This window comes from Coccinella septempunctata, chromosome 6, assembly GCF_907165205.1.
Source record: "Coccinella septempunctata chromosome 6, icCocSept1.1, whole genome shotgun sequence".
NCBI lineage: Eukaryota > Metazoa > Arthropoda > Insecta > Coleoptera > Coccinellidae > Coccinella > Coccinella septempunctata.
The window spans coordinates 19162383-19175432 of record NC_058194.1 but is presented as its reverse complement, the minus strand read 5'-3'; the positions used below and the strand labels follow the sequence as shown (position 1 = coordinate 19175432).

Sequence of the window (13050 nt, the reverse complement as noted above, 5' to 3'; positions counted from 1 at the left end):
TGAAAGTTGTAGATAATTAAATTCTACACAACTTTTGTCTGAAGTAATTTTACATACTCTAAACCTCTCATGTTAGAGGGCGATAAGGGCTCGGATCTTAGCCACACATGCGAAAGGGCAAGGGCAATGTAGAATCCCAGTCTAATCTACAATCATCATCAAAATGACAAGGTATTTCTATGATGACAATTCCGAAATTAGTCACGAAAATTTTAGTGTTGTCTCTGACTGAATCTTAAGGCTGATTCATGCTAGACCGTGTCGGGTCCGAACCGGGACCCGGACGGGACACGGTAAAAGAATTATATGAGCAATTTCAATTGACCCATCCACCGGCTACACCGGTTGGGACACGTACCGTGCCCGTGTTTTCAGAGTGGCGACCCGGTTGCAACGGCCCGGAGTCGGTCCCGGCCCGGCTCCGACACGGTCTAGCATGAATCATCCTTTAGAATGTACTATTTTCCAACGAGTGAATTTTCGTTCAAAAACGTTTGAACGTAAAAAAATTGCTTGGAACAAAATTTGTAGAAAATGTTATGCTCTACAACTTTTATAATGAATACGAAAAAGCTTTGAAGGCCAGGGGAGGAGGTGATTCAAAAAAACTGATTTTTGTGACCTTTATGGCCAATTTTTAATGTTTTGGTTCGATAAAACTGTCAGATTATATTTTTTCCGTTATTCTTGAATCATTAGCTTCAAAATAAGAAAAAAACGCCACCGCTCTCGAGAATGTACACGGGACGTTTTTATTTTGCAACTTTGGCGCCCTCCCACACATTTTCGACATGCTTAAATTGTCAGATTAAGAGAATATATACTTTTCAACATGTAATTTATCACATATATCTTAATCTGACACGCTCGAGTATGTACAATGATCGTTTTTTTTGCTATTCTGACAGGCTATCCTAGACAATTCCCCCTATATACAGGTCTAATTTTTGGTAGAGGTACTCTACAGGGTCCAAGGTATATCCCCTTATATTGATCTGACACGCTCGAGTAAATCCCGAATTTCCCTCTTCGGCTCCCCAACTATAAGTGATTTTGCATTTCACTGATTTGCTACTTTTTCGATTTGATAAATTCAAATTTCTTCCACAATAAATAGCTTGTTGAGTCGTTGAAACTTATTAATAAGGTTGTGGATCTTGCTTCAATATTTATATTATTTTTTATGACCCGAGAAATTAGTTTTATGATAAAAAAATAGTAATGTCTAAGGAACAAACTACAAATCTATTTTTTTCTTGTATTCTAGCCAATTCATATACAGTTGTGAGTAATTATCCGAAAAAGCCCATGAAAAGAAATTTTCCACTTGATTAGTCCCTCGAATTCAGACATTAAATATCAGGGTATCAAACCGAAATGAAAGGAAATTTCCACCTCATTTTTTCAATCAGAGCACTAAACAAACCTGAGAACTATTGTTTAGTCGCCGCCCCACTTTTGATTTTCCCAATTCGTCATACCTATTCATCATCATAATGCACAGAAATATCCTTCCTAGTCTGCCCCTCCGTTGAGGATTACATTTCCTTTTCAGAGCTTTCCGCACTCCCTCTCCAGCAATTTCGGTATCATTCATTCAGACAGCGTACACGAGATCGTGTAATAAAATTGATTGAAGGGGCTGATCTTGGTGTTGAGCACCACTGTTGGCTTATTTATGAGATTGTGTCATTTGAGGACTTGACGTGTTTCTATTTAATTCCTGCTCCATTCAACAGCCCAAGCCAATTATAGAATAGGAAAAATAACAAGTCATTTATAATAAAATATATCTGAAATTTTACAGGGTGAGTCGTAAAAATGGGATGAAATGGGGAAACATCAAAGCACTTGTTCAACAAAACTAACATAAGTACTTTCAAGAAAAAGAAAGAAGAAAGAAAAATTTTTTTTTCGCCCTAAATTGGACGATGCAACAATTATGATTCTCTCAAAAGTGACCTGATGCATCTAATCCGATGAACTTGGTACTGAACCATTCATTGTCCAGCCACATGTTTATGTTCTGTTTCATTTCTGCGATGCCGGAGTCACCTTCCACGGTCCCATACTCGAAATTCAATGAAATTTTGTCGAACTTCTAGGGGTTGTATGTCAGCCATCTTGGATATTTCATATAGACAATTTTTGGTTAAACAACTTATTTTGATCAAATTTTGTAAAAAAAAGCCTCACCTTCGAAAACACCTTGTATTTCTCAACAACTTTCGATTTTTTGTTCGTTTTTTTGCATAGGTGTTCGATTTTTCAACGTGAATAATCTATATGCATAAAAGAAACTCAATACCTATATTTATGTATTGATTGGTGATAATATTCATATGATATACCTATGCAGAGACAGTAAAGACACACAAGCCTGATGAAATCTTCCAGGAGACTGAAAAGTTTTTCTTAACATCCGCTTCAATGATTTAGGCATGAATGAAAGTCATTAGCCAAGTTACCCGAGAGAAAATTTAATTAGTCGTCAAGAACTAATCTACGAATCAGAGTTACATTCGATTATATCGAATACGTCGAGGAAGACGAATTGAATACAGAAGACATTATCACAAGATGGCTTTATGCCCATATTTGATTAATGTGCATCAAGTTTAAATTAGCGAACAATAGGTTTAACGAAGCAATTTATGCTTTACACCCTGTTTGTTAGAATAACTTCTTCTGTTATTGTCCTAAACGCTCTTTGTGAATATGAAAACGATAGACTTGAGGGTGGCTCCAACTATGATGAATATCCATACAGTCTCTTAGAATCATGATACATGAATACAAAAAATGTTCAAGTCGTGAATTTGAAATATAAAATACAGAATACAGTCCGACATTTCATGTCTTCTTTGTAAACGCGTTCCTATAGGTTAACAGGGTTGATTTGGAATAACTTCGCCGACGTTTCTTGGATATATTTCCAATTCCTCAGGGCTGAAACTTATATCCAATATATGAATAGAAGTGGTCACACATCAATAGTAAAACATTGCAGTAAAATAAACAATATGCGACAGCACATACAACATAGACGAAACATCGTCACAGACTTGAGCCATTCCATCACCTTTTTTTACTACTGTTAAATTTTAATGTCTTCTACTGGATGTTGATTATTTCATGTACTCTCGCTTGTTGTTTACTTTTGTGCTATTCACTTAGGCTGTGTGACCTCTTTTATTTATTAATTGGATATAATTTTCAGCCATGAGGAATTGGAAATATATCTACTTATTTGACTTTGGAAACTTAGAAAAGTGTTTCAATCACTAAAAGTTCTATAGACCTTGTTAACCTATACAGGTGTATTTGAAGGTGAGGCTTTTTTTTACAACAGAAGGTAGAACTGGTCAAAATTAAGCGTTTCACCAAAAATCACCTCTACAAAACTTTCAAAATGACAAAGTTGAAAAAAAATGGAAATGATTACTGAAATAGATCCTAGATCGTTTATTAGCTGAATTATCGCAAAGCAGTGGGAAAAAACTTATCTCCTGATTCGACCCTGTGGTTTCGTTTATAGGATATTGGCTCGTTCGATTTTACGTGGTAATGAAAATGGAAACTTGGATTGCCGAATTTTTTTCATTATTTTTAGTAACTTACAAGATCTCATGAAATGGCTCATTTCAATACCAACTGACAGAAAAGACTTAAGACACAAGTGTAAAAAATATAATAATACTTCAAAATCTCACCAATAAAATTCGACTAAAATATTCACGAATTTTTTCACAATGGGCATCACAATTTTCTGGGATGATATGGGGAAACATCATAGCACTTTTTCAACATAACTAACATAAGCACATTCAAGAAACTGCCTCGATTTTCTACATTTTGTTTTCACCCTAAATTGCACGATACAACAATTATAATTCTTCCTGAAGTGACCTGATGCATCTAATCCGACGAACTTGGTACTGAACCATTTATAGTTCAGCCATATGTTTATGTTTTGTTTCGTTTTTGCGTTGCCGCAGTCACCTTCCACAGTCCTATACTAGAAATTCAATGAAACTCTGTCTGTCATTTCGGATATTTTATATAGACAAATTTTGGTTGAACGACTAATTTTGGTGAGTTCTACTTTTAGTTTTACTTTTTAGTCAAGAAGAAAGCCTCACCTTTGAAAACACCCTGTATATACAAAATACAGCGACGCTACATATCAATTCAACTTATAATGCACAAACGATCCATTGTTTCATTATTTTGCGGAATATTTCACTTCTCGTGTCTCGTAGGTACCAAAAATCCGGAGAATATTGAATGATACCTGTACCTACAACGCAATCATTCACACATCTAGGCGTATTCCTAATGAGGCGATCGATTTCCTGTTGAGGTTTGGTATCCCAGGATTCCATTACTTCACTACAAAGGTGTAGCAAACTCTGAGGAAGATAGGGTTAATTGAGTGATCACCTCTCTGCTCATAAAATATAAGGCGTTCTAGGAATAGGTAACATATTCGAAGATAATATGATGGGAATACTGCCGCCAACGTATGGCTATTGAACGTCAACACACTTTGAATTCCGAGTACTGGTCGGAAAAGATGTTTTTTGAAGTATTGTGAATTTTCAATAAATTCAACAGGACAATAATATCGTTTGACTGACATTTTTCTTATTATGATCTGTTTCATGCATGCCATGTATATCCTGAATAAGACTTATGATATATGTCTACCACTTTTAAGAGTTACATGATCATTGTACCAGTCCAATTCTCAACTATTTACTACAATAATTCAAGAGTTTCTGAATTATCTGCATAAACCAAGGAGTTAATATCCCCTTATAAGGATAACCAACTGACCCTTATAGAGGTAATCGTTGCTACCTTTTCATTAGATTAGAAGAATTACAGGAAATATGGGATTTATGCCATTGTATTCGTCCTTCAATTCCAAGCATTTTCTATTGGAGAAGGTGTTCTAGTGTTGTGTTGCTCTGACGAGGTCAAATGGGACCGAAACCATTTATTTTATTTATTTATTTACAGAAAAGAGTCGAGGTAAAAAACCTACACGCAGCATAATATAATAATAAAAAAATCTGAGCACAAACTTCTCAATAAGGCCAACTAATAGAAACATCTTCGAAAATTGTCACCAAACTGATTTTGCAATACTATATAACGACATTTCCTTCCTCAGTACCAAAATACTTAGGTCCCATGATGCATAAAGCCTGTGAAACATATCAAACAGCCAATTTCAATTGATGAAATGTTGATTGAATGATAGCTAGTGGGTTATCATCGCTGCACCTACGATAATATTGCTGGATAACGTAAAATTCAACCAACCATTTCTCGATGAAAATGCCCAACTTCCGCAAATTTTAAATTGGAAAATTCAGAACTGTGAAACGTTGAATGAAATAATTCTTTTCCAAGTGAAACCTCACATTGAAATTGAATTGAAATGCCGAATCATCAAACAATGGTCATTTACAGCATAGGTATTTTATTCTATACGCGTATTTTGTTTGTCTTGATTATGGCTTTAAATCAAGAAGACTATCATTAATTGAACAAATTGCTTGTTCTCTAAGATGATTATATCTAGATTATCTAACATCTAAATATTGTAGAATAAATAACGAAAATCTTCCTAAAACCTTTATGTCACAACATAACATGACAGGATGTTACAAACTTCGCATCCTTAGATCAACTTACTACAAGAGATAAACAAAAAACAAGAAATGAAAGATACAATGATTACGTTCTTACAACTTTAAACCATTCGTCAACTAGGTTCGTCATTTGAATTAAGACGAAACAAAATTTCAGAAATCCAAAACAAAAAAATTTTAAATTTGGAATTTCGCTTTGAAACCCTCATTCTGGCGTTAAACGGTTCATGATTGAAAAGGAAATTTTACTTAGCAGAAATATCAAAACATCCTAGTTGTTTGTTTCGATTTCTTAGATGGGAGCGATGATTATATTCGGTTTGGTATGTAGGCTTCTAAAGGTTACGAATTTTATGATTGGTTGACTTATCCTGTAGGGAGTTGAATAAATCAATTTCCTCGGGGAAATATTGGTCGTTATGAGAATGAACCATCTGTAATCTGCTTTTTCCGAAAGAGGATTTCATATTTTATTGGAAATTTCAACCTGCTCCAATTAATCATCCCGAATTAGGGACGTAGAAGGAATGAAAAAATGCTGGTTCTTTCTTGCAGTGTATAGAGTGTATCATATTGAGGGGGAAATAATATAACTGACAATAATTGTTTGGAGGGGGATAAATTTTTTGAAGTAAACTAGTCATCACATGATTTTATCTCTTTCGTAGGAGAGTTAGGGACAAGACAGAAATATTCATCTTTCAAAATGATAATCTTCGTCATTAGGAAAACAGGACTACTTCTCAGTGCGAAAAAAGGAGAATATTTTGAATATTTCAATATACTAAATCCTACCAACTATTGTTTATGAATTGTATTCAAATTCTCCCATTGGCCTGGTACATTTCTTACTTTTAATGCACACAAATACAATTTACACAATATTTTCTTCCTCACAGAAACTTATTCCATTTTAAAAGTGAATGAAACGAAAAAGTAAATTTTTTTTTCTATATTCAGTACCTACTATTCCTTTCTGTTCAAAAATCATTTTCAACGCAATAATACACCTATGATTCTCTTCTTCGTCATCGACGAAAAATCGACAAATGCATTATCCTTTAGAGCACGATATAATCCTTTGAGGTAAATGTAACCCGCATTCGGAGACAAAAATTGGAGTAGCCTGAATCCTCTTCCGAACCAAGAAGATTACAGGACATTTCATTATCATGAGTATTTACGTTTCTCCTCGGAAATTCGACCCAAATTATGTGTATCTTTCAACGGATAAAATTTGCCGGGCGCAGTTGTTTCGTCTTTTTCATTTTTCTGGAACATGAAACGTTTATTGAATGAGTTTCACTAAAAGCTTGAATGCTTGAATGGCTTCCTGAAATCTTTGTATTAGCTGATTTTTTTCACAATTTCAGTTCGATATCCGAATGTATACAGGGTTGGTTTTCAAAAACTTGCCATAGGCAAGCCTCAGAATTAATTAGTGGCAACAAAAAATGTTTCAATAGCAATAATGGCATCTTTTGACAGACAGCTGAACCACCCAGAGTCCAGAGGTGTAACAACACTCCGTATTATTATCTTGGAACCTCAGCCACCACTATTACCTATCCTGTGTAACACTTTAAGTTCTACCCCTACTGTTAATACGATTCCCTGCTGGTGTGAAAACCCGGCGGAAGTAGAACGCACTTTGGGGTGGCTGCCTTTCCTTTATTTTTCCTCACTTGCCAGTGTTGCACTTTGCACTTTAAAACGGATTTCATTTTTTTCAGTACCTAGAGATTCAGTAAACCAAGATGACAGTGTTGAACGAGTGGGTTGCTGGTACACGGGTTGGTGGCTGGGTTCAGCGATGCCGGGAGTCTCGCCGCCTCGTTCTGGCCATCGTCGCCATCGCCCTGCTGCTCGACAATATGCTGCTCACTACAGTCGGTAAGTACTCATATGTATATCTGAGATCAATTGATCACATATTATTTTTTATTCATAATAAGGGGCTTTTGTCACCAGATTGTGAATTTTTCTCTATAATAACCGTAGAGTGTCGATAATCCCAACTTCGAAAGACTTCTTTCACAGCATCCGGTTTTTACCGTAAGGTTTTTGCCTGAAGACGACCCGATCAAAAATTATTCATCAGGTTTATGCGTACGGTACCTCTAACACATCTTGTTTTCATTGTTAGTTTGTTTTAAAATTGATATATTTTTCGTCAAAATTGGTCTATTTCAAATTCTAAGTGAATTAAAAAGAAGGACAAACCTCTATTGAATTAATTAATGTGTTAATTCATAACCATGAATGTCGAATAACAAAGTAAAACTTCTGAACCGTACGGTAAATACCGATCGTCTGAAAGCTACTATGTCCCTCCATATCCTAGTGTTTAATAGCCTATAAGGCGATAAGCGTCATCGGGTTGTGTATGGGTGCAAAAATGAACTTGAAGCATGTGAAAGTAGCCATTCAGATGAATGTGGAAACCTGACGGTAAAAACCGGAAGGTATAAAAAGACTCTAACCATCCATTGCTAGATGGAACGGTGTACTTTAAAAAATCTCAATATGAATCAAGCCATTTGCACAATCTGGCAGTCTGTCCAAGGCGAATTGAACGACTTAATTTCTGCGATCACACGTTCAAGTCGGCTTGGACAAACGGTTTGAAAATTTTGCTGACTGCAGAGTTTCTTCTCGCTTGTACAATAATAGTTATCTATATACCTATAATGAAAAACTGTCTACTACCTATAGTCGAGCCTACAAGCTGGCGAGAAAGTAGACAGTTCTTTGCTGTTGTGCATATTAAAATTTTTCGTTAAGCTTACCTACTTTTATGACAGTGAGTTTAAATCTGTTTGCTGGCCTCGACTTTGTTACCGTAGTTACCAATTCTATCAGCTCTGGAAGAGTATTACTGATATCCATTCTTATGATTAGGTGTTAAACTTAGCCTTATATTTAAACCACGTTCTTAACTTAATTCACCCATAAAAAAAATCTGGCGGATTTCTTAAAGCATTAATTTGACAGCAGCAAATGACAGTTATTATCACATAAGCTCTTTTGTTTTTATCAGATCGTGGGTTCACGAAAATCACTCAATCATTGCCCGGCTTACTGTGCAGTATCATAGTGAATACAGCGGACGAAAAGATTTTGAGAACGAAATGTGTCTGCTGAGATAAAAAACTTGCCTTAAGGAATAGTAATGACAGATATTTATATCCTTAAAAACAAATGTTGTCATATATTATATTATATTTCACCACAATCGTATTTGAAAATTCTGTAGACGGCTGTGATCGCACTGAAGTTTTTATGTTGATTATCCGAACAGATGGATTTTCTTAACACCCATATATTAAGTATATTTTCATTATCAATCATGACAAAAAATGTTAGTAATTTATCACAAATTTTCAATGGCAAAGTCTTAGGAATCTAGTTACAGACCATTTTATTATCATTTTTAAAGTCTTCTTTTTTCTAAACTTTCTTTTGGTTTCTCCCTTTATTCAAACCAAAAGAAGCTCAAAAAGACCTCGAAATTGATAATAAAACTGTTTTTCGGATGAACTATACCAAATCACAAATCAATCATATACTGTAAATTAAAATTAGAATTTTCATAACAAAGTCACTTTTTGGGTTTAATTCATTCCATGAAAAGTCTTCTATAAAGTACCAGGTAGTATGTCAATATAATATAATAATCATATAATAAAATGTAATCCTTCTGTGTAACATTTTATACTCGTCATCGAGTTACAGCAATATATAAGTATGTCAATACGCGTTTTGAGTTTCATGATAAGCTCGAAAAATTTTTTGGAAGAGCTGGACAAAAATCGAGTTTTATCAAAATCAATGGAAATTATCAATTGAAAATAAGAAAAAAGATATTTGTGTTCTATCAAATAGAAGCAGAGTAACGAAAAATACTAACGACTCTGGTTTTTTCCTGGACCTACAATTAATTCTACTCTACTGTTGGAGTGTTTTGTTTTTTACTTCAAATTTATGTTTGGGAATTCTATCCGGAAATTCGATAAAAATCTCATTTCCTCCTTTGAAAATAAGATAAACAGCTTATTTTCAAATAAAATCATTTCGTGGATCTTCTACGCCAAAGAAGGTACTTATGTATTTAGGAAGATATGAATTCTGTTTCCGAAAATGTCAACCATAAACCGTTGATATTGCAATCACAGCATGCTTTAGCTGAAGTAATTTTTCACCCAAAATATCCACATGAAGACCTTAATGTCACTGAGTATATTTTCCGTACTTCTCATCTACTCATCTTGTTGTAAATCAGCTGTAGCTAGCTTTCAAGGGTTTATCAACAACAAAATTGTCGTGCATTATGCATTTCGATCTCCATATTTTACAAACTGGGTCAAGTTCAATGGCCACAAGGGCTGTTCGGCCAACACTCCTCCATGTCATCGTATTCCTATATTCGGAATCACAAATGCACTCGAATAAATGTACGGGGAAGTAAATACGATTTTGCCACTCAGCGTTGAACCTCATTATCAGAATGAGGTCACCTATTATTTTCGACATCTCTCGATAATCCAAAGCAATAACTTTGTTATTCGCGATGGAAATCGAATGTGTATATTTTTAGTGAATGTGGAAATATTCAATATCAACCCATTTATTGCAGCCGTGGGATAACTCTACCATTGTCGAACGAATTTAACCTCCCAAAATTAATTTTGAATGGTTGGTTATCTACCTTTACATTCACGCTTTTGATTTTCATCAAATTCATTCTAAATCATATAAATTACAGAAATTATTATGAAATCGGTCCATTTACCGTTCATATAACTTGATAAATGAATAATCTACACTTTATAAAGATTTTTCTGGGACATATTCATAAGTTATTAAATCTGGAAGTGTTTCGATTTCAGAAAAAAATGAATTCAAAGTTTCTGAAGAATTGTATTGTGGTTATATTAACGACATCAGAATAAAGCTTTATATTTTTTTATTGTTGTTTTATAGTTGGATACAAAGCATTAAATTATAATATAGGTAATAGTACCATTTCTTTCACTCTCTTTTTTTCTCCCAAATAGCAACTTCTTCTGTATTTTTCGTAAATCTAGGGAGAAAGTAAGACTGTAGAAGGTAAAGCTTTTGATATCATTGGTAATAAATCGGCCACATTCAACAATATTCAATTAATTGAAAATATAGCTCACTAATTGATTCATTAAATCACTATTCATTTATTTATTTATTTATGGCAGGAGAAAACGCATGAAATGATAATCCTACTGATTTTTTTATCTCAAAAACAACTCAATTCCACATTTCTAACTACAGTGACTAGATCATAGTTGAACTAAAACCAGAAATATATTATTTTCACTAACATGAGTTGTTGAGCCACGACACGTGTTTCTCGATTACAATAGCATCTTCAGGTGGGTGAAGGAACACCCATTGGGAGGTTTATCAACTCATATAATTTAGTGAAAATCATATAATTCTGGTTATAGTTCAGTTATGGATTTTCATCAACTATCGGCCCCATCGATTCAAAAGGTTTTCATAGTTGAAATACAGTTCATAGGTTTCAAATATCCAATTAGATAATAATTGATAAGTCAGACCAAGAGGACCTTTAATTTCTATGAAAACTTGAGATTAATTCATAATTAAAGATTCGCATCTAACTGATAATTAAGATGGAACACCTTGAAGTTTCCTGAATCGTAAGAAAAGTTTCATGAAATTAGTGAGAAAATTTAAACTTTATGCCTATCAGACAAGTCAGATCAATTTCAAATTAATCTGAATATTAACCTGCCTCGTGATCCAACCATTGAGATTTTGTTCGTTGAAATTTTTAAACACTCAAGATGTTGCTTATTCATTAACAAATTGTCCCTGTACAAGATAAAAATTCCTTATCAACAAATAGTATGGGTGTTTCATACAAGTTTTTTTTTGGAGCAGCCCCTACTTATGTGCACTGCCTAAAGATGGCACCAAAAAACTGACAGAAATGAAATGGAGCAGACATTCTATAGGAGCGAAAAGCAAATAAAAAAAAATGATTGTGTTCCAGACCAATCCTTATGGATTGTTGTTGAACCCATCACAATGACGATCAGAAAAAGAATTTTCTGCCGTGAGACCAGGCCTCTGAAGTTCAATCCCATTCAACAAGAAACCTTACTATTGAAAGGTTCCTATAAATTCTAGGACGGCTTTTCGATGAAGAAGTTGACTCTACTTTCTTGACTGGAGAGTTCAGTCTGTACAGCTATTGAAAGGCTTAGTTTATAATGCTTTGTGGTCTTATTAAAACTTGCCTTTCTGATGAGAAACTCGTTTAAGTCTTCGACAACGACTGAATTAAGTTGTACGGAAATTTGGGTAAAAGTGATTTCTATGCAGAAAATCCCCTATCGAATACTCAGATGAGTATTGTAAGTTCGTGAGGCAATACGTTAATTTATTGCTCTTTCCTGAACTAAAAACTTGATTCATACATTTGACACGGATGATTCTCGAACAGTTCGAAATGATAAAATTAGTAAACTTTTCAAGCATTTTTCCATTTTAATAATCTCTTGTCATATGATTATGAAATATTCAAAAAATGAATTTTAAAGGAATGAGATACACATTTATTAGAAGCGATACGAGAAATTCAGCCTGCCATAAACCATAAACCCCTCTTTATTAAAAAGAATCCGAATGTTCAAAGTAGAGCGTAGTGCTGAATCTTTGAGTTTTCTTGAATTTTAACACTTTTTTGATACTATGACTTGTTGAATTTCAATTCGATTTGATTATTTTAAAAATGATGAACCTCTGTGTGAAATTCGCAGCAGTAATTAATTTCTCTCACGTATAAGTTATTCTAAATATCACTTATCAGAATTCGTCAATTCACTCTCAAGATTGCCCTTTGTTTCGATATAAAAGAACCATCGAAAATCTCAAAATTATTTGCGAAAACGAAATGTTAATAATCATTCAAAAATATCGCCTACTTGTAGGTGAATAATGTATGAAATTGATTCAGACATGTGACACCAGCTGATATAAAAGCAACAAATTTTACGATCTAAAAATTCCCAATAGAACTGGCAAATCACCATCAATCAAAGAATTAACAGAAATACAAATTCGTCGAGAAAGAGTAGATGTGGACAATGGTTTCGGTCTCATTTGACTTCGTCAGAGCAACACAACTCAAACCTCGACAGAAATGAAATTAATTGATGGCCTCTTTATTCGATGTCAGTCAGTGAACTAACAAGACAGTGGCGACAATTTATTGTGGTCCAGTTTTTTATTGCTTTTGCAACAACATGGCGGGTTTGGTCACGTGACGTGAATCTGCATTCCAGATGAATTGTTATTTTTGTGCTTCCAAACCGCCATATTA

The 13050-nt window shown here is 34.3% G+C and overlaps 1 protein-coding gene across 2 annotated transcripts in view; it reads left to right on the top strand.

Moving 5' to 3' along the window:
* Positions 1-13050, top strand: part of LOC123315677 (synaptic vesicular amine transporter) — a 61212-nt gene that overhangs the window by 13975 nt on the left and 34187 nt on the right. For both annotated transcript variants that reach the window (XM_044901499.1, XM_044901500.1), the window contains exon 2: positions 7397-7556. In XM_044901499.1, coding sequence (XP_044757434.1) covers positions 7421-7556 — 136 coding nt within the window. In that variant the 5' untranslated portion in view covers positions 7397-7420. The remainder of the gene's footprint in view (positions 1-7396; positions 7557-13050) is intronic.